The 22,208-nt window shown below is 41.9% G+C and overlaps 2 protein-coding genes across 2 annotated transcripts; one reads left to right on the top strand and one right to left on the bottom strand.

Moving 5' to 3' along the window:
• On the bottom strand, positions 1-18,239 carry TEX11 (testis expressed 11). Its single transcript, XM_070951827.1, has 29 exons — positions 18,206-18,239; positions 17,371-17,492; positions 16,036-16,120; positions 15,487-15,566; positions 15,033-15,113; positions 14,823-14,942; positions 14,091-14,171; positions 13,859-13,944; positions 12,650-12,707; positions 12,423-12,518; positions 11,115-11,196; positions 10,561-10,639; positions 9,832-9,983; positions 9,357-9,442; positions 8,793-8,933; positions 7,517-7,619; positions 5,847-5,965; positions 5,290-5,375; positions 4,848-4,895; positions 4,480-4,520; positions 4,217-4,303; positions 3,595-3,665; positions 3,267-3,383; positions 2,805-2,880; positions 2,193-2,342; positions 1,815-1,923; positions 1,329-1,449; positions 840-1,013; positions 1-178 (listed from the first exon to the last, which is right to left on the bottom strand). Exons 1-29 carry the CDS (start codon positions 18,237-18,239, stop codon positions 107-109), a joined length of 2,757 nt encoding a protein of 918 aa, XP_070807928.1. The 3' UTR covers positions 1-106.
• Positions 18,240-19,542: 1,303 nt separating this feature from the next.
• On the top strand, positions 19,543-22,190 carry NCBP2 (nuclear cap binding protein subunit 2). Its single transcript, XM_070951830.1, has 4 exons — positions 19,543-19,656; positions 20,104-20,285; positions 20,930-21,068; positions 21,758-22,190. Exons 1-4 carry the CDS (start codon positions 19,570-19,572, stop codon positions 21,839-21,841), a joined length of 492 nt encoding a protein of 163 aa, XP_070807931.1. The 5' UTR covers positions 19,543-19,569; the 3' UTR covers positions 21,842-22,190.
• The last annotated feature ends 18 nt before the right edge of the window (positions 22,191-22,208 follow it).

Raw genomic sequence — 22,208 nt, 5'->3', positions numbered from 1 at the left:
TCAACTTCATGTTTGTGAAGCATCCTCCACTGAATATAATCCCACACTTGCCAGTGCAGCCGGTTCCAGTTCAGCACAGAGCAGCTGGTGGCACCCAGGGTCCCCCTCACTCTTCTTGATAATGGAGTCTCTTTGCTTTGTCCAGTTTTTCCAGCACCTCACCATAAACACCAATCATCTGTGGACAAAGATCACCCCAAATCCTTTAACAGAACGGCATGATGGGCTATGGAGGGCTGTGCAGCTCAGCTCTTCCATTAGCTGAAACAACCAGGAGACCCAAGGACTATGTTAAATGCTGCCTTTTGGGTCTGCAGTTCAGGGGTGAAATGCTCCCGGTTCGGACCAGATCGCCCGATCCAGTAGTGATGGCGGCTGGTGGTTTGGAGAACCAGTAGCAAAAATCCCTGCACCCCGCCCCCTCATGCCCAGCTGAGCCGCGCGATCATTGAGGCTTTTTTTAAATATACTTTTAAAAGCATTTTTTAAAAAATTGGCCACGCCCACCCAGTCACATTACCCCACCACCAAGCCACGCCCACAGAACTGGTAGTAACAAATTTTACATTTCACTACTGCTGCAGTTCCTCAGATTCCTTTCAAAGGGCTGCTCAGGAGGAGGCTGCCCTGGCTCTTGGGAAAGGAGCTCGGCTGTTTTAGTTGCAGAGCGAGGCATTTTTGGAAATCCCCTAATCCCCACTTGATGCTAAATCTCATTAAGCAGTTTCCTCCCCCCCAGTCACCTATGGTAGAACTGCTGTTTTTTCCTTCCTTTACGATGGGCCATTTCAGAGGGTGCTCTGGGTGTGATTAAGTCCTCTCCCTCCGCCCACACTCACCTGGTTCTCGTAGCTGTTCTTCAAAGTCCCCAGGTAAGCCAAGAACCGCATTCCTAGGCCACACCATTGCTCTGCTTCCTTGTATTTGCCAGCACAGTATTGGTATATTCCTGTGTTCCAAGCTCTAGTCATGAGCCAGATTATCTCCACCTCTGGGTAACTAGTCTGTAGCACCTGCTAACATTCAAATGGACATATCACAGCTTTTAGTCCAAGCTTAGTTTTAATATAACCAAGAAGGGCACAAAGACATACAGCTGTATTTTGCTTTAAAGCTGCTGGGTATGTGAGCACCCGTACGCACAAGCTGCCTCATTTAACTGCCTGGACCGAAGTGGGGCCCACCGAGAGGATGATGTCCTCATCCACCTGAGCCTGCAATGTTAGCAGAAGCCAGGCGAATATTCTGTTGTATCAAGATGCCCATCTGGCAGGCTTTCAAGAGCCCCGTGGAAAGGCCGTCACCAAAAGAAGCTGCGTGATACTAACTGTGTTGTCCAACACGGTCAGGGCATCTTCGAAATAGGCCCAAGCCTCCTCCAGCACACAAAGATCTGCCTCAATGGGGCCAGAGGGCAGGGAAAGGTGGACCAAGCTGTGCAGGCATTTGCTGAGTATGAAATACAATGGGAGGTCAGGCTTGAGGTAAGCACCTGTGAAGCACCTTCTTCCTGCCTACTTTGCAAGGCACCCAAACCTCTCGCTGGGTCACCCGTCCAGCCCTCCCCTCACCCCAACTCAGGGGACCTTCATCAACAGGGAAGGTAAAAGCAGCTGTTCCCTTCCACGTTTTCAGAAAGAAGCCAACCTTCAAGGTCCTGAGTGAAGGCTGCATCCCTTGACTTTTTTTCTCGCAAAGAAATAGTAAGAATTTTACCTGCAACAGCCATCCTCTCCCGAAGCCTGTCCTCCACCTCACACAGCCAGGATAAATACTCCTTATGCACTCAGTTGCTCCTCAGCACCACTGCTTACCTGTAGGCGATTGTATCGATCGATTCCCCTTTCCTGAGGAGAGTCAAGATCATCCTGAGAGCCCTCTTGCACACGGAGGGATAGTGAGCGGGAGATTCCATGGCCAGTGCTTGAGGAAGAAGTCATGAGAGAAAGAGACACCTTTCAAGCTGCTGGGCACCTGCCCTTCGACAATACCGCAGGGCGCTGCTCAGAGGAACAGGCTGCAAGCACAACATCGGTGGTGGGTGGGGGGGTAATCCCAGAAGCTTCAACTCCACTTCTGCTGTGGCCTCCCTGCCTCAGACTCATGGAAGCAGCCTTTCTCATTTGAAGCAGCTGCTTTGAAATGCAAGATTCCCCAGGAAGGGTGGTGGGAGCATCAGGCCCAGCTCTTACAAGCAATGGTTTCCAGAGTCTTGATCTCCACCTGTGGAAGCGCCAGCACTTCGTCCAGCAGGCTGGACACTGCAGGAGAATTCAGCTTGGCGCTGGCTTCAAATTCATAAAGCTGCAATATTGTATCTGTGGAGTCCTTGGGGAAATCACCTATGGAGCAGAAAAAAAGTCCCATTTTAGTAGCTCACGAGGTATGACCAGGGAGGGGGGCAAAACAGGCCCCCAGTCCGTAGTGTTTCAGCACAGCAAAGAGGAATTCAGGTAGGAGAGGGGCATTTCCGAGCCTATGAAGCCATGAGAGCTGACAACGGCTGTCTGGTTTCCACTAGAAGATCAGGCGATGTCTCAATTCCATTGCTTCACTAAGCTTGGAAGGAGGATTCAGGCTCACTTCTCAGTCGACACTGAAGTTCAGGGCTCGGAGAACCCCCCAATCTGCTCTGAGAGGGCTGCAGCCTTGCTTCAAAGGGTTCAAGTGACTCTTGCCTGAAACAGGCCTGTACTCCTGACAGATTTCAGCCTCGGGGCAAACAACATCCCGCTGCCATCGCTAACTGAGGCAAACAGGTTTTACCATTCATTTATTTTGGAATTGTAGAAATTCTAGCTCACCTGTCTGCTTCAAGACTTTCCAGATGGCTCTACAGGACTGGATGTACTCGAGGGCCTGAGTCAGCAGTTCGGCCTGCTTTGGAAGCCAAGACACATTTCAGGTAAACTGCATGTGAGATCATCACCATCTTCGTTGGAGTGTCAGGGAGAATGCGTTTCCTGATTTTTTGCATACGTAAACTTATCTATTGATTATCAATGCCTAGATATATTTTTTAAAAAATTTAAATGTTCTGCAAATTCTCTAAAGAAGCATAAAAGGGTAGAATGAATACAGGTTTATGATATAAAATGTGAAGCACTGGAAGAATGGTTCAAGTATCAAACATTATTCCCATTTTCAAAGACAGTCATTTCTATAGGACAATTCATCAGAAATGAAATTAGGCCTTTCCTGACTTTCCACTGAGGCACTAATCCTAAAATACAAAAGTTAACCTTTGAATTCCTTTCAAATTCTACCTCATCAGCAGGAAGCAAATTGCTTCGGCTTATGTCCAGATCCACCGCAGCAGCCATGAGCAGGCACGTTCTCTGAGCGAGCAGGACAGCTTTATCAAGAGGACAAAACTGGGAGAACTGGAGCAAAAGATATCAGGGCAACCATAATTAGTTCCTGGACTCAAACCAGTTGTTGCTGGCTGGCTACTCATCAGCCGGCCAGTGATGAGACATGAATACTAAGGTAAGTCTCAAAAGAAACGGAGCTCCTTTCAAGAAGAGCTTTGCACAAGGAATCCACATTTGCAACTGCAAAGACATTGGGGAGAATTTAGGGAGAAGCGCATACCTTGAAGGATATTATAAAGAAATCTCTCATCACTTTTAAGCAGCCCTCACATCGCACAGCCAAGTTCCAAGCTCATAAAGCAAATAAAATAGAATGTCAGATTTAACAGCACCACCAACAGCAATTACGACAATTCTGCTCAAGACAAAGCTTTTTCTCTTCTGATGGGCTTAAAAAGTCACAGATTATTTCTGTATGGAGATTACATGGGGATTCCTATTATTATGAAAGAATACCTCTGCTTTTTAAATCCCTTCTTTCTTCAATCCATAAAGATACATTCCCCAGCTCCCCTTCTTGGAATGTACGAGACAAAATGGCCATGCGAACAAGCTGTCTTGAACACCTGACTGAAGGTGTTCATTGCTGACAAGCACAAGAAAACCTGATTCCTTGCTCTCAGATCGCTCCTCCTTTTGGATTACAGGCCACACACCCAGGGGGGGTTGTGTCTGTGCATGAATGCGGAAGGGGGGTCAGACAGCATCATTTTGCACAGGAGGGAATGCATGCATCCCTGATGTAAGTCTCCCCTGCCAAAGCATTCCCACTTTATATTTTTTGTTTCGGAACCATGGCGGTGATCATGCAGGGTGAGTGTGGGCTCCGTGTTGTGGCCTACCTATCTTTCTGAACCACTGAGCTTCACTGGCCCTGATCTCTAGCAACTCCTTTTCCTCTTTGTGTAGCTCATCAAGTCTACGGTGAGCTGGAAGAGACTAAATAATGTTAGCAACAAATATGAATTTAGGAACATTGTACATTCTGATTGGGACTTTATAAAGCGATTAAAGATCTGTCAGGGTACCAAAGAGAGGACATTCCCCGCTGCAGCTCTTGCTCTGGACTTAGTAAATGGACAGAAAGATCTAGCTACTTTAATACCTGCTGTCAAGTATGATAGGAGTGTCTCCATATCTTTAATCCTAAAATAAAAAAGTGGGAGTTATTTAACATCTCTAAATGATATTAAAGGGAGGAAAATATCTTCTCTGAAAAAACAGCAGTTGAAATAAACCAATAGTAGCACTGCTCTTCTATGAGGAAACAGAAATATGATTACAGGAAGGAGGAACTAACACTGGCAACAGGAGGGTGAAAAAGAAAATCTAAATCTAGGTTCAGTACTACATTAGTGACAGTTCAAGGCTAAACGTTTTTAACCTTCCACGCAGTTCAAGTCACTATTTAACTTTTCCCACTAACACCTTATCAAAAACTGAATATCCACAATTATTAGAAATGTAACTCACGTCTCCTCTTCAGATGTCACTTTCGACAATATAAGTCGAATCAAACACCTGCAACAAAAGCCATTATACCATGTGATGTTTAGTAATCACATAATTTAAAACACCCACCTTCCTTCAAAAGCGGCTCTCTTTATTTTTATCATTGTTACTAACTGTAGAGGCCGGGTGCTCCTTTGCTGAATCACTCCAGCACAAAAAGTCCACATCTAGTGTTGAACAAAGACGGCAAAACTTTTAATAATAATTTGGTATAGATGGACTCAAATTCAGAACTAATTTAAGAGATACATTTTAAAAAATGAATCTGAAACAAGATTTCAAGTAAAGCAAATCCTTCCCAGATATAAAATGAGGGCATTTTAAGGAAATATAAAAAAGGACCAAAGTCTTCATATTTTGACAGCAAATTATGAAACAAACAGCATTTATATATGTTACTCACTTTACTGCTGTAAGCGCTTGCTGGCAATCCTGCAAGTGTTGAGATAAATACCCCAAGGCTTTAATAGCCATGACCTGTTGATCATTCTGAAGGGAAAATACTTTAATTAGCAATATAAAAATGAAAAATATAACTTTAGTATCATCTTGTTCTACCTGAACACAATGAATGTCATATTTTAAACACAATTCAAACATGGTCAGGCTGAAAAACTCAATTCTTATATTTGGGGAATCTCAATTCAAAGCACAAAACGTGGAGCAAATGCTAATGCTGAGAGACACCATGAGGACTATAACATTGTCGCTCAGCTCCATTGTCTTTCACTAATTCTCTCTCTCTCCAGGGTGGTCATCGTAAGTATCCAACTGAGGATACAGTATCCAAATTTTGCTTATTTCCCTCTTCCCATCCCTTCCTTAGCTTCTGTTCTTTTTGTAAATTGCCAGCCTCTTGGAGAGTGGAATGCTTTGCTTTTGCTGACTTTATATAAAATTTAATTTAATTGAAAAGGACAAGTTATAGAGATCCACCAGCCGCAAGGATCCAATCTGTACCTCCAAGGCAAACTGAGCTGCTAAACTCAGAAGGTTGGTAGCCATAGATCCTTCCATGAGTGGTTTGCCTTCCGTGAACTCTGCAGCCGATTTCTCCATTGCTACAAACGCATCCCAAGCTAAAAGGCAGACAAGAGACATTAACAGCAGTCTTGGCTTGCTCATTTCAACCTGGATTGATTCCTTCAGACCTAGGGTTGATTGACAGAAGCCTTGTGGCTCTTTTACTGCTGCTCCTATCCATGGGCTGTCTAGTGATGGCCTATTTCAGGTAGCCCAAGACTTTGAAAAGTCCTTGACCAATCTCTTCAAAGGCCAAATTGTCATTGTCTAGGGAATCTCAGCTACTTGTGTGGGAGGTTTGATCTTACAGTAGGCTCTTTTTCTGTGTTCCAGAGAGTAGCAATAGTAAGAAAAATAAAGTACTGTTGTACCTTGAGACAAAGACATTTGTCAGCTCTTACAGTGCTGTAAGATTTTGTTGTTGTCCTTGCACAGAGATGTAGTTGTTGCAAGTAAATCATTTCCTGTGTCTACAATACATACAATTTGTGTTTTTCATTCTGTTTGTCATATGAGGGATTGCTTTGGTTTATGGACATAGTATAAATGAGTGTTTAGTTAGCAACCTTAAGGGCCAGTCTGGGCTCACTCTCCACCCCTCTACCGAGTTCAGGATCCTGCATTTTTTACCAGAATAATTTTAATTTGATTTAATTTATCAAATTTCTATGCCGCCCAACTCCCAAGGGACTCTGGGCGGCTATAAACCCGAAGATGCTACTTTTGAGTCAAGCTCTATTGCTGGTTACTCTTCTGGCTTGAATCTTCAATTATGTTTAATTAAATTACATATATGAGAAAGATCTATGTTAGAATAACATGCAGTAAAACATATGTATGTTGAGAAAAAATACTTTGTTTTTCATGGTTGCAAATTTAAATCAGTGAGATTACAGAAGAATCGTATTCTGTAGTCTGTCTCTCTGGATCTATTTTTCTTATTCTATGTATTTTTTATATTTATGGTTCCCTTTAATTTTTTTACCATTTTAATAGTTTCATAATCCATCCAGAGAACTCTAAATCTGGTGGATGAGAAATATATAAAAACTATATAGTTAAATACATTATTCAAATAGGGCATATTAAAGCTCATGCTGAAATAATCTATGCCCAAGTAATTCATTTAAAATCTAAAAATATTCTACGATTCCAAATATATAATGAAATAACAGTGGTGTAACTAAAAACCACTACTATTTTGCACACCCTGATAATAGTGATTAGCATCTTTTTGATGACATTAATAACAACAAGCAAGCAAGATGGATTACCAAAGAGACAGTGAGTGTGCTACCAAGAAGCATTTCTGCTCTACATAGAAAGAACAAAATGCCCTAAATTCTGAGCTGTGTCCTGGACAGTCAGAGGTTTCTAAATCTGGAACTTTTACATTCTTTCTGCTGATGCCCTGTGTGTAATTTTCCATATTCTCTTAAAAACATAATTCTATGCAGAAAATATCAGTTGTGAATTCCATTTTGTGACAAGAGGTGCTTGTCTGATATATAGAGGGCAAAGGTGGGACAAACAGATTCTCTTGCTCCTTGCCCTTAAACAGATGGATTACACATTCACTGGCACAGTAAAAGCACAAGGGGGTTTACCTTTGATGGTATTTTTCTCTAAGACGGCTATTTTATAAACATAGAAGTGAGTGAAGATGCTGCTTGGGTCGCTTATTTCTGCCTTCTTTACAGCCTCATTAGCCTTTTGGTAAAGAGAATCAGCTCAGTTAGTGACAACAATAGCCAGATAACTGGTTAATAATAGGTATATAATTAATATCCATTAAATACTAACATATCTGCAATAAAAGATTTATATTATATTATATTAATTATATTATATGATATTATTATTATTTTTTTTAAATTTGATTTATATGCCACCCTTCTCCAGAGACTCAGGACGGCTTACAATGTGCTCAGCAATATATTATTGCTGATATAATATTATATTATATTCATGTCATATTAGATTATATCAAACAATTACTGTAATATAGCCCAAATGAAGCATAGAGTAACTCTTGTACTGTCAGAGCGATACATTCACACAATAGTTTTTTTTCATTTTTAAAGTTTTTAAGTCCATCTGGAGCAATAAAAACAATACAAATACATTCTCTGCTGACAAGATGAGATGAGAGTCCCAGCAAAAAGGACCGCTTTGCTTCTGAAGTGATGCTGGCAAAGGAATTGTCACGCCGGAAGCTTTGAAAGAAAAGATGAGTTGGCAAGGGTGCCACTGTCCCCTGGTTCTTCCTAAAACGGCTAAGGGCCATGCAAGCATTCTTCTTTCCTAAGGAGTCTGAAGTGAGGTATACGCGTGTGCCATCATAGGCGAGCACTGCAAATGATGCCAGAGACGTCCTGAGGCAAATGAGGCAAGACTAGATGCAATATCTGCCAGAATAGGATGTTCCTTTGGGAAGGGACAGGCTGTATGACCTCTGGGTCTTCTGCAGCAGACAACAAGCTTAAGAATATGCCTCAGGAGAAAGCCCACGTTAATGAATTAATATTAACGTGCTAACAATCCCAGCAAGAAGCAGATGGATTTGATACACTCTGACATGTCTTCTCCTCCTTGTGAAGATGACTGGCTTCTATTGCAAGCGATGACCAAGGCAAAGCATATAAACCTGATGATGATCCTTTATACCTGATGATACAGGCATAAAGGAGAGGCCCTGTTCTCTTGGGCTTCATGTAGCTCAGGCCTTCAGTATTAAGTAGTAAGAAGACCTCCCTCCCCCAAGCTCTCCCTTCAGAAAGAAGCAGCCCCTGATTCTAAGCCATTGTCGAAGATTCCTTCTCTGCCCAGGGAGAAAGTTAAAGAGGGTCCCTGAAGAAAGGGGACACAAAGAAGGAGGAATACCTTGCCGGGTTCTTTCAGGTGAAGATAGCAAGCAGCCATGTTCCTGTACAGTTTTGCCAGGTTCTGCTGGTCTGTCTGTCCAGATGCATAAAAGCTGAGAGAGTAGTTGTACCACTGAAGGGCTTCAGCATAGCTCTTGGACTAGAAAACAGCAACCGGGTCTTAATGTTAGATATGCTCTAAGCATCTGCCTATTCAAAGGCAGAGAGGCGGGTTCCTTTCTCAGACCAGGAGAGAAATTTCCAAAGTTTCTCATTTACTATATATTAATTAAAATTAGTTACTATGAGCTTAATCAGACACCCCAATCTCAATGCAAAGCAAGGGACAAATCTTCAAGACAGATGATGAACACAACGTAAGCCAGATATTTTCACAATATTAGCCACCTGCATAGTTATCTTCAGGAGTTTGGAATATATTAAATGACAGATAATGAAGACCATCTATTTCCTCTATATCAATAATCTGAAACTGAGGCTCTCAGATTGCAACTCTAAGGTGTTATCTGCATACTTTGAAAAGGATACACTGATTTTGCTCAGAGGTAGTAAGAGGACAAACCTCGTAATTCTTAGCTGCTCTGTCCCACAAAACAAGGTGTAAACGGCTGAGTATTTCAGGAGGCAGTTGCTTTCCTATGCTGTGTGCTAAGAAGATAAATTTCAGAATTTCACTAATTCTACAAATCTGAAGAATGTCCACATGTCAATCTATATTGAGATCTAAGATCACTTATGACACCTAGCAATACTAAGCAAGATTTCACCTAAAAGCTCAAAATACTGCTACTAAAATTTCTAGTACCACATTTCAAAAGTAGACTCTTCAAATCATGGTTAAAAGTTTGAACAATTTAAAGACAAGCTTAAATTAATCTTAATCTTCATTGGTACATAAAGTTACGCAATTTTAATCAGCATAAAGTTATAATTGCTGGATTTCTTAGCTGAAAATTTCAAGTGAAACAGGTTTTTACATCCTACAAATTGCTTCCAAGTATCTACCCTAGCAGTGTAATTAAAAGCTGGACACAGACCTGCAATGGCATCTTCAATCATTCCCCTGGCAAGTGGCTCCTTCATTCTCTGTAACAGGAGTTCGATCCGAAAGAGAAGGACTCTGCCAGCATCTGGGGATCTTTCAAACAGCTGAGATGCTGATTTCAGAAAGTCAAATCCGATGGCTTCCCTGAATGTACATGAAAAGAGGTTGGGCATTTTGACACTGGGGAAAGCTGAGAGAATTCATATATTTAATTCTCAGTAACAGAAACCTGACTCCTCACTATGTTGTTCTTCCAGAACAGTCATTAAGATACAGATTTCCATATCAAAAGCTTGCTGAAGCACTCTGACAGGAATCAAATTGTAGGTCTGTGCATAGTACCTACAATGCTGCAATCGTGCTAATTGTAGGCCTTCGGCTGAAAACGCTGCTTACCCAAATGTGTCTCTTCAAATCAATCTGAGCATTGAAATGAAGAATTATTCATTGTCCCTTTGTTTCATTCATTCCCACCTAGCTGATGCACCTGCACTTATTGCCTACCTCCTGCTACTGGGTAACACTGACACTCTCTCTGTCAATTCACCTCCCTTTATTGCAAGAAAATAAATCATAATTATAGAAACAAGCTGCAGAAAATTGGAGTTTGTAAAAAAACACAAAGGAAATACATTAGGTGGAAGTCTTTAATATTCCTTAAATACTCTTACGATAGACACAGATGCCTAACTGTGTCCAGAGGGCCCTTCGGTCTTTATACCTCTCGTGTTCAAGAAGCAACTTTGCAGTGTCCAGACAGATCTCCAGAGAAACCTCATGCTGCAGAAGTTCAGTGACAGCTGGAAAGCAGCAACAGCAAGGTTAGTATGTTCACTAAAAGGGTGTGTGTATAGGGGGAAGGGAGGTAAAGTGCAAATACTTTGTCTTATACAAGACTGACCAAATAGCCAATGGTCTGAGAACCCTGGTGGACAGAAAGATGAAGCTCATTGGGATAATTTACATTGCTATGCAGTAGGAAAATGAACATACCCAATAATCTTTGCTTGTAGAAAGGAGGAAAGGAAGAATTCATACGAGTAAATGTGGACGCTGTTTATAAAACTCTTAAGGGCTCCTGCATTAGTTTAAAGTTCCTTTCCTTTGTTTAGAAGCAAAATAATACATCAGCTTAATTTAAACCTGCACAAGTTAAAGTGAAACTGCTACTGCTACAGACTGATAAACAGTCTAGGTCAGTTCACCATCTCCTCTGTTACAACTCAGACATTCTTTGGTAAAGTTGTTGGTTCTACATTGAACCAAGAATAATACCTTTTCTAATATCTTCATCCGATGCATCACTTTTCAGGAGAATTTTAATTTTTAAGTAAAAACCAGCTGGATGTAAATTATCCTGTAAATCGAAACATCAAGTAATTATTTGACACTCAAACTATTTTTATCAGATTCAGGGTATTTTTAACTAGCTACTGGGAAAGCACAGCCTATTCATAAAGAACATCAAAACTTTCCATGAGTATTCTCTGTAATGTATCTTCTAGAATAATCTTAAATATCCTTAGCAACGATCTACCTGCTATTTACCAGTTAATAATAATTGTTCTTATTAGATTTATATCCCATTTTTTTTTCTTTTTAGAAGTTCGGGATGGTCAACCCAGTACTCTTCCCACTTTCCCTGAGACAGAATTGCAGAGGGTAGATTGCCTTGATCCAAAGACACCAGGGAACTTCCCTCATGAAGGATGGACTTGAACCACACAGTTAAACACTACATGGCACTTAATCTTCCATTTGAGCGCCTCAAAAATCTATTACCTCAGAAGCCTCATATCTAAAGAAATTAAAAAGTTATTTTAATAAATCCCAGAGACCTCAAACTGTTATTCTCATTTTAAATAGCAAAGTATTTTATTCTTTTTTAAACATCATTTTGACTTGAAAAAAAACTATTAGGACCAGCAAACTACACTGACCTTAATTTTATTAGATGCATAGAGATGAAGTGAGATTTGTTATGTATACTATGCATGCATAAATACTTCACGATTGTATAGCATACATCTGATGAAGGGGACTGCAACAGTGGTGAAATCCAGTTTTTTTTATTACCGGTTCTATGGGCGTGGCTTAGTGGGCATAGTTTGGTGGGCGTGGCAGGGGAAGGATACTGCAAAATCTCCGTTCCCACCCCACTCCAGGAAAAGGATACTGCAAAATCTCCATTCTCACCCCACTCCAGGGGAAGGATACTTGAAAATCCCCATTCCCTCCCCATTCCTGGGGGAAGGATATTGCAAAATCCCCATTCCCTCCCCACTCTGGGGCCAGCCAGAGGTGGTATTTGCCGGTTTTCCGAACTGCTCAAAATTTCTGCTACCGGTTCTCCAGAACCTGTCAGAACCTGCTGGATTTCACCCCTGGACTGCAGCTCACCAAAGCAGATACATTTTAAGCAGATAAAATTTGTTGGAAAAGGTACTACTAAATTCTTTCTCCTTTTTTGTTGCCACTATAGATCAAGACAGCTGTCCTCTACGTATTACCATATTTTGGGAGTCATTCTACTGATTGCAAAACTCTTAACAAGAATTTGCCTAGGCCAGAAATCTACCTCACCTCATTAGCCATGATGATAACCTGGAGAGCTTTCTCTTGATATTGTTTATAATCCCACTCCAAATAGACAGTAGCTAATAATCGTAGCACTTTTGCCTATAAATAAAATAAAATTAATATTTACACTCAAAAGGCTGAGAACCAGAGAAAGGCAATAAAGGTCACGTATCAAAGTTCTCACACTGAGTGACAAAGATATTCTCCAATGGATTACAAAAATTGCTCACCAGCATTTCTTTACTAATTGAAGAGTTTTTGTGCATCTTTCCAATTTCATAGCTCAGGCTATTTAATAAAAGAAAGAAACAGAATGGATTCACTGACCATGGAGGGGAAAAGAAAACCCACCTGGTAAGTAAAAACCTACCCTAACGACGCATTCACAAAGATGACCCTAAACCCGCCAAATGTCCCAGCACTGTAGTGTATTAATTTTGTAAAATTATTATTTGACATACTTAAATACTTAAGAAATTATACTGGAGGTCTTCTACTGTAAAGCTACAAAAGGAACAGAACACAGAGTAGATGAAGCTTTTTCCTCTGGGGGTGGGGGAGGATATAGATGCCTTCCGGCATACTCTATCTATTCTATATACTGCACTAATGCTCACAAAACAGTTTTCTCTTTCAAATAAGAGCCTTGGTAGTACAGTGGTCTAAGGCACCCTGTTATTAAGCTGGTTATTAAGACCAGCTGCCTGCAAGGTTCGAACTGCAGGTTCGAATCTTGCCAAGGCTCAAGGTTGACTCAGCCTTCCATCCTTTCTAAGGTAGGTAAGTTGAGGACCCAGTTGTGGGGGCAATAAACTGACTTTGTATAAATATACAAAAGGATGAAGGCTATTGCTGAGCACATTGTAAGCCGCCCTCAGTCTCCGGAGAAGGGCGGCATATAAATCAAAATTAAAAAAAAAAAAAAAAAACAGGATAGAATGTGGGTTTTTTTGGCAAATAAACACTCTAATTTGTTACTTTAAAGCCAGCCTGCATGTATTATGCAGGCATTTGGAGAGACTGTGCAACAGTTTTCCCTCTTTAATCCAGAAATAAATCATATGTACAAACCTCGTTTAAATGACACCTTATTATAAGTAAATTACATCTGCAAATTTACATAGCTGAATAGTGATGATTGCTTTATTTAAGAAAAAGAAAGCTGGAGTTAAGGGAATTCTGGAAGGAGCAACATTCAGAGTTTCTACTTTTTTTTGCATCAAACCATCTGGGCCTTTATAAATGCACTTATAAAATTACTTTAGCCTTGACTACCTCTGCAGCTAGAAGAATCTCTAAATCACTAGACAGAATTGGATCGCTCATTCTGATAAATGCTTGTTTTGAATCCCAGTGGCTATACATAGGGCAGAGTTGGATATTTTATTTATTGCTTATCAAAATATTACCCAAGCCAAAAGTAATAAGAGTCAAATTACCTGAGCCAAAAGGAGCTCTGCTCATATCTCTTGAATTCGTATGTTTCTATGCCAAAGTTATAGCATAGGAGGGAAAGGTAACAAACCTGTAATTAAATTAGAGTAATTCATACCATAGTTTTGTAATTGCTGTTTTAAAAAAGCTGTGAATTAACCAAGTTTGTTTTTTCATAGCTCTGAAGGACCAGGCACTACAACAGAATAAAAAAGCATTTAAGATCTAACCTCTGACCTCTTTTGGCAGTCTTATCAGGATGTCTTTACACCGCTGAACACACGTGACTGCTTTCTGAAAGTCTGCTAAAGCAACTGCCTAAGAAAGCAACATGATATGCTAATGAATTGCTTGAATGACACATAGGTTTCTTTTAAATTAATATTTAAAAATGTAATATAAGTACAAGTGGCTAGAGAATAGAAGCTAAAACAAGAAATAAAAGATTTAAAACTATTGATTATAATATAAAGATATATGTAAAATCAGAACATGTTATATTATTTCAATATAATTATTACACTATTACTAGAATTGTTAAAATCTATGAGAAGGCAAATATCGAATAGTGAATTACAAAAGCAGAATATACATGCTGATACTGGAAGCTGTAAAGTTATATTACACTGTTATGTTGTTTGTATTTTTATCTGTATTTGTATTTGTATTTTTCCTTTTTTTTCCTTTTTTACTTATGGTTTTTAAACTTGGAAAATGTTCAATAAAAACTATTTTTTAAAAATTTAAAAAAATGTAATGCAATTTTGCATTAGAGGAGCGCTCACAAAATATCAGACTTAATAGCAATATGGGAAGTAGCAGTCCAACGAACTATAGAATATAGTTATTGAATATAGAATTACAGAATGTTATTTATTGTAATATTGTTACTGAATAATAACAATAGGGATAAAATCCACTTGTTGCCATCATGCTGCTACAATGAATTGAATTATTTTTCAAACATACAGATTCAGCCTGGTAAGACAGAACTTTAAATATATCTTTCTGTATGTCAGCTTTGTGCATATTTGCCTCAGCCTCACTGCTGCAGTCCTTGTTCAGCTGGTCATAAAGTTTCTCTAGATCCTGTAAAATAAAGCACACAGTAAGCTTAATACACATATAACCACTATTATGTCACCTACTAAAAACTTACATTGGAAAGCCTCAACTTACATGCAGGGCAATGTCAAGGAATTTATTTGCAAGGGCAGGTTTTCCAACATCCACCCAACCTTTTCCAGTCTTCATTAACATCTAGCTCATAAAAGACATATGCAGATTTAAAAGGAATTAGAAATATTGGCAAATCTAGCAACTAGATATATTTCATGTAATATTTTAGAAACTTTTATAATGTGGTTGCTTCAGGCACAATAATCATCCTCTATTATTTAAGGTAAGAATATACATCACGCTATCCTATTTCTACATCACTTGTCAGCTATCATAGTTTGTTTAAATCTTTGGCTTGCAACAAGATAAAACTGTCAATTTCTCTTAGACACAGAATAAAAATTTGAAATGTATTAGAAAACAATATTCTTCTGACATTCTTGAACCTTATCAACTCTTTAGCATTTCAGGAAACAGAAGACAAACACAAATAAGTGGACATAAACTATATTACCAAAATTTGCCTTCGTATTATCTCCTCTTTTGGATCACTTACTTCACAAATCATCATCAGGTTGCAGGCTACATGGCGTACTAGAGAAATATGCAAAGGCATTAACTGTTTCAATGCTCAGTGAAAATAGAGATGATGAGAAAACAAATATTTGTGACATGGAGTAAATGCAAAATAGGCGAAAACAGTATGAAGGGAAATACGTTTGAGTGAGATACATGCTGTGCTCAGTTCACCATTTTCATTTGTTCCAATTCATTCACTCCAGCATCAACTTCAGAAAAAAAAACATAGCAAACCCTAATGTCAGTCTCTGCTTCCCTTTAGTGCTGACATTAGAAACAAAATATTTTTATATTGCAAACACTGTGATTTAAGGGGGCACAGAAACGTAGAAAACATCTATAGATTTTCAAGAAGTAAGAACATTCATGAGAGTTTATTCAAGAAACTAAACAAAAACATTTTACTTTTATTTTTTACATTTAAAAACATTTTAGTAAATCAAAATATTCTTGCTGGGTTTTATGGCTGTGAATTCAAACTGACATTTAACTCTTTGCATATCAGTGATACCAGGGGCTGATTTTTTTGCCACAGTCCAATTCCATAAGTTAACTGCACTTTCCTCAACCTGTAGGGAAAAAAAAACAAGGATAAAAATGAAAAACCCTTAGAATTCATAGAAATCATTTAAATATAAATGAAAAAGCCAATATGTTAAAGCTATGTGGTGATTATTTAACTTCATCATAGGACATTTGGAATCCTAGAAAAAGAGACAGAGGAGCTAATAGTTACCACTTTGCTAGAGGGACAAAAAAGCAGAGGTGGACAGAAGATGGCCTGGCAGGTGGTGGTAGGTCACTGGCTAGTCTATGGTGGGTCAACAAGTATCATTGACCGAGAGCATTTAGACCTTCTCGCTTCACTCTTTGCTCAACTATGCTGAGAGGAAGGCTTGGGCCAATACATAGTAACTGTTCTACACCTTTGGAGATATGTGGAAGAACAGAATATTAACTAACACATCAAATCAGGTTCGCCTGATACGCCAGTTGCGCCCCTTTCTGGATCGGGACTCCCTACGCGCTGTCACTCAAGCACTCGTCACTTCTCGTCTGGACTATTGTAACGCTCTCTACATGGGGCTCCCCTTGGGGTGCACCCGGAGGCTCCAACTAATGCAGAATGTGGCCGTGCAGGGGATTATGGGAGCAACAGGGCGCTCCCATGTGACTCCTCTCCTGTGTGAGCTGCATTGGCTTCCGGTGGACTTCCGGGTGCGCTTCAAGGTGTTGGTGATCATCTTTAAAGCGCTCCATGGCTTAGGGCCGGGGTACTTACGGGACCGCCTTCTGCCACCAATTGCCTCCCACCGGCCAGTTCGCTCCCACAGAGAGGGCCTCCTCAGGGTGCCGTCGGCCAGACAATGTCGGCTGGCGACCCCCAGGGGGAGAGCCTTCTCTGTGATGGCACCTACCCTCTGGAACAATCTACCCCCAGAGATACGAGTGATCCCAGACCTCCGGACTTTTCGTTGGGCCCTTAAAACCTACTTTTTTCAGTTAGCCGGGCTGTCCTGATTTTATGGTTGGTTTTAAATTTGATATTGATTTTAATTGAAATGTTTTAAATTATGGGCCAAATTTTATTTAATTATTTTAAATGTATTTTAACTTTTGTGTATGAATGTTTTATATTTGGCTATTCACCGCCCTGAGTCCGGAAGGAGAAGGGTGGTATAGAAATCTGAAAATAAATAAATAAATAAATAAATAAATAAATAAATAAATGTTTGTAATCAGATTTTTTGATGGGCTACTTCCCTAAATTTTCAACCTGTTGCCTTTAATGATTCTTGCTTTTTTTCCCCCTCTCTACCTGGGTTTTCTGATTCTCTTTCCACTTTTCTTTATTTGTACTTTCTATCTTGCTGAACAGCTTCTCAATACTGTCTGCTATATCAAATAATGTTTCTTGGTTCATCAAGTTTTGAATTAACTCTGAAAGATATAATAACATTAGAATAAAAATAGAGGCAGCAAATTGTTTTCAAGTCAGACAACTTAAATTTTCCCCCTCTCGTTCCAGTAACTAAATAAAATGCCAGAGCCCAAGGATGTCAGTTAATGGGGTTTAAATAAGAATTCTCCTAAGGCTTAAGCAACCTAAAGTGTTCTGTTTAGGATTCAGAATCAGGGGTTGTCTTGCCCTTGCTGCAAAGGCTGCAATGTGAATGTTCCTTCTCTTCTTATGAGAAGCGCCTGACAGAAGTGAGTCAGGAGGAAATATGGTGCAGTGGGCAGTGATGGTCAGGAAAGGATAGAGACCATCTTATCCAAGTCTGATCAAGCCCAACCATGATCCTGAAGCAGGTGATGCCATCTCCTCAAACAGCCAGGTGCCTGCTAGGTAAGTGGCCTTCTCCTATATTTCCCAGCAGCATTTTGAAAGATTGCAAGAGGCTGTCCTTCTTTTGGAAGTTTAGACCTACAAAATAATCCTACAACAATCCCTTAACACCCTCCCTGCCACCAAGGTTGGGTAGGATAATGGTGCTGACAGACACTCCGGTTGTGACCTAGACTAGACCTGTATTTAAAATCCAGAGCAGAATCAGAAATCATTTTGAAACAGCAGACTTGAAAGAACCTGCAGAGAGAGAGAAGACAATACCACTAAAGTTAAATATTTCATTACTGTATGCAAAAATTACCTCTTATTTCCAAGCTGTCACTTTCATCTTCCATTTTTGCTATGTAGAATAACAGGCTCTTGAAAATAATTTTTTAAAATAATCTTAGTTGTTCTAGTTTATATCTTAATTATCTTTCCCACAATATTTTTTCCTGCTTTGAGCATCCTCCAGCCTTTGCTGCGTTGACAGAGCTGCAATGAGGACCAGCTTTCTGCTGACCCAGCAAAGGCTCCTTGGGGGTGCTTAAGGATGCCCAGGTGGCCATGAAGAAGGAAGCACTACGTCCATTTGTTGCCCTTTTGCAGCCCTTTTCTGGCCAGCCAAACAGTACTTTACTTTTACATTGTTAGTTCCAGCCAAATAGTTTTCTTCACAACCTACTTAGCAAATCTGTCTTGAGCAAACCCTATGCTGCCCTGTCTCTCTGGAAGACCCCTGAGCATGTACAGAATGCCTCCTTCTTCTTACTGACATGCTCCAACGTTACTTTAATCTCCAATGGCCAAGTGACTATTAGGTGACCTGAGGGAAATAAATAAATAAAGATAAACCATTAAAACCCAGGCAAGAATGCTTCTTGAGAATGTACTTCCATAGAAGCTCACCAGCAAACTTTTCTTTGGGAAACAAACTTTGTATCATATTTGCTACGAGGCCTCATTAAAAAAATGACAATGGATTTGGTAAACATTTTATATCAGAAGGGGCCTGGGATCACCTTTTCTAACTAGCCAATTGGATTAAAAGGTGTGAATTTTCATGAGCTGCCGATTAGTCCACACAGATAAAGTGCCCAGAAATGTTCACATCTTTTAATCAAAATCTTCCTCATGTTTGGCCACTCTAGGCCAGCGTTTTTCAATCTTGGCAACTTTAAGAGGAGTGGACTTTAACTCCCAGAATGCCCTAGATGGGGAGTTCTGGGAGTTGAAGTCCACTCTTGTTAAAAGTTGCCACAGTTGAGAAACACTGCCCTATGCTGTTCTTCTCTGCCAAGACTTTAGATCGGGCGTGCTTCTGCCACCGCACCTGGTGAAGCTAAAAGGAGCCTTTCACATCAAGCCTTCTCCTGAAAGAAAAAAACCTGACTGACAAGAAGGCCGATTGCCAGAGGCCGAGAAAATGGCCGCCCGGCTTTCCCGCCCAAATGTCGCCGCTCCGCCTTCTGCGTAAGGCATGCCGGGAACTCGCGAGGCCCAGCCTTTCAGGCGTGAGCCTCGCAGCCCAAACTACAATCCCCGGCGACCCTAGCGGCGAAGTCGCTAGGAGCGGCCAATGAGGCGGCCTAGGGAAGGGGAGGGCTCTTCTGAGCGACAGGCGCTCGAGCCAATTGCCGCTCGGCGGAGTTGGCGAGTCTGAGGCGGCCCGGCTCGCCGTTCAAGATGTCGGGGCTCCTCAGCGCCACCCTCAAGATGCTCACCAGGGACTCCTACTGCGACTTGAGCGAATACTTGGAGCAGTCCTACAAGGTGTGTGTCGGGGGAGGGGGTGGGGAAGCGCTCTCTGGACTCGCTGGGCTCGGGCTCCAGCCCGCGGGCGCTCTGTACATGCCCAGAAACCCTCGCCCGGCCATAGATCTCTTCTGCCCTCAGGAGCCTCTTCCCGGCCCCCAGAGCAGATGGCATGCTCGTGGGAACGGGTTGGTTTTGCCTTAGTCCAGGCGGGAGGGGGAAATCATCATCATCATCATCATCAAATAATAGTAATAACGATCCTAGATCTCTTCTGTTGTTTATGCCTCCCTGCTTGCCTGCCCAATGGGATTGCAGGCTCCCCCAACAACTGTGGGTGGTGGGTGGGTGTTGCTCCATCTCAGCTGCTTCAAGAAGCCTGGATTACAACTCCCAGAGTGCCCCAGCGGCAGGTGGAAGTCCTGGCTGGCGGTGGCTGATGGGTCCTTTGGGGGTCCTTTGCAGGGGCGGAAGGAGCTGCAGGCGGAAGACCTGAAGAACTCCTCCACCCTCTACGTGGGCAACCTCTCCTTCTACACCACGGAGGAGCAGATCCACGAGCTCTTCTCCAAGTGCGGAGACGTCAAGCGCATCATCATGGGCCTGGACAAGAACAAGAAGACGCCCTGCGGGTTCTGCTTCGTGGAGTATCCTTGGCGTGGGGGGCTTGGGGGACGCGGCTCACCTCTGGCACGCTGTGGGGGGGGGGTGGACAGGCAGGAAGGGGAGGCTGCTGGTGGGGAGAAGGGCATTTGGAGGAGGAGAAAAGTGGATGGAAACTCATCGAGAGAAGCAACCTGGAACTAAGGAGAAACTTCCTCTCTTCCTTCCTAGGACAATTCACCAATGGGACAGCTTGCCACCAGAAGCTGTGGGTGCTCCAGCACTGGAGGTTTATAAAAAGACACTTGTCTGGCTGTCTGCTTGAGCAGGGGGCTGGACTAGAAGACCTCCAAGGTCCCTTCCAGCTCTATTCTGAATTGAAATTAAGGCGGCTTCTGCCTGTTCATGCCAGTTGCACCCAGCTGCTCTTCTGGATGGCTCGGTTGACTTGTTCTACCCCTCTTCGTGCCAAGGGAATCTTTCCAATTTCACTCCATGGTATTTTTGCAGAAGGTGCTGGGCACTGGGCAAGAGTGTGTGTGCCCCTCATGGGGCTTGTAGTTCCTGACTGCAGGGCTGGGAAGCTTGTTCTGCATCAACAATTTCTGGCCTGGTTGCTGTTCTCTGAGGGGAGCAGTTGCACTCTGTGGCTTGGAGCCTGCAAATCTTTCCTAAAATAATACTCCAGATACTACACAAAAGCTGAAGCCGAGCACGCCATGCGTTTCATCAGCGGAACCCGGCTGGATGACCGTGTTATCCGGACAGACTGGGATGTAGGATTCATAGAAGGGAGGCAGTATGGCCGTGGCAAATCAGGCGGGCAGGTAAAGATGGGTAACTGGGAGGAGACTGTGCCTCGAGGGCCCCACTTCCCCAAGGGTTCCTCTGGAGACCATTCTGAGCTGTGGGGCTGGATCCCAGAAGCACTGAAGTTGATACCTTTTGCCAGCAGAGATCCCATAGCATTTGGAGGTCGGGCCATTCAAGGGCAGGAACCAGCACCTCTGGATCTTACTTCTACCACTGCGTACCCTTCTCTCAGCTGGGGGTCTCGGGGGCTTCTGGGGTGTCATAACTCCCCAAATTCCTACATCTACCCTTTATGGGAGTCTTCGAACCTATCATTCCAGGTTGCTTTTCCCTATCATTGGGAAAGGTTGCCCTTTTGATTCCGTGGCTTGCAAGGATGAAGTCTTCATCCATACCTGAGCTCTGCCTTGTTTCCATGCAAAGTCCTTGAGTTACGTGAGCCAAGGGAGGCCGTATCAGAGCTACAGAGAGAGCAGGAAAGGAAAACCTGCCAATTGCAGGCTGCTTTCAGGCTGAGGTGCTTTCAGGATGTGCTTTGCAAGCTTCTTCCCGAGTGACCATCCTTGGCTGGCTTTCGCAGCGCCCATCCAGAATCAAGGGTAGCTCATATTTTGTAAAGCCTGGGATGCAGACGGCTCAGTCTCTTTGGTCAGCTAGATTTTATCATGGTTTTCTCTCTCTCTCTCTCTCTCTCTCTCTCCAGGTAAGAGATGAGTACCGGAAGGAGTATGATGAAGGAAGAGGCGGCTTTGGCAAGTTTTTCCTGCAAGAGATGCTGAAACAGTAGAGGGCAATTTTAATAATTTGGATGGAAGGCAGGGAGGAGAGCTAACAACAGCTCGTATCTCCTTGGACAGCTGGATAGAAGGGAGGGAGAAAGGGCTGGCTCTTTTTTTTGCAAGGTTAGTTCGAGACTCCTTTCTCTCCCCTGTCACTGTTTTTTATGCTTATCCTGGCCTGAGTTGGGATATGGTCCAAGTGGGGAAAAGGGTCCCTGTGGTGTGGAAGCCATTTCTTGTTTGTTTTTCACTTTTTCTGTATGCTGTCATAGTGGTTGTAATGTCCTGAGGTGTATAAACTGTCCTTAATGTTTAAGAGGAGGAATAAGACTGCAATAAAAATGTAATTGGTTTGAAGAGACTGCTTCTGCTTTC

Source organism: Pituophis catenifer, unplaced genomic scaffold (assembly GCF_029215685.1).
Source record: "Pituophis catenifer annectens isolate HBS135680 unplaced genomic scaffold, rPitCat1.0.hap2 SCAF_11, whole genome shotgun sequence".
Lineage (NCBI taxonomy): Eukaryota > Metazoa > Chordata > Lepidosauria > Squamata > Colubridae > Pituophis > Pituophis catenifer.
This window is presented reverse-complemented; position numbering and strand designations above follow the sequence as displayed.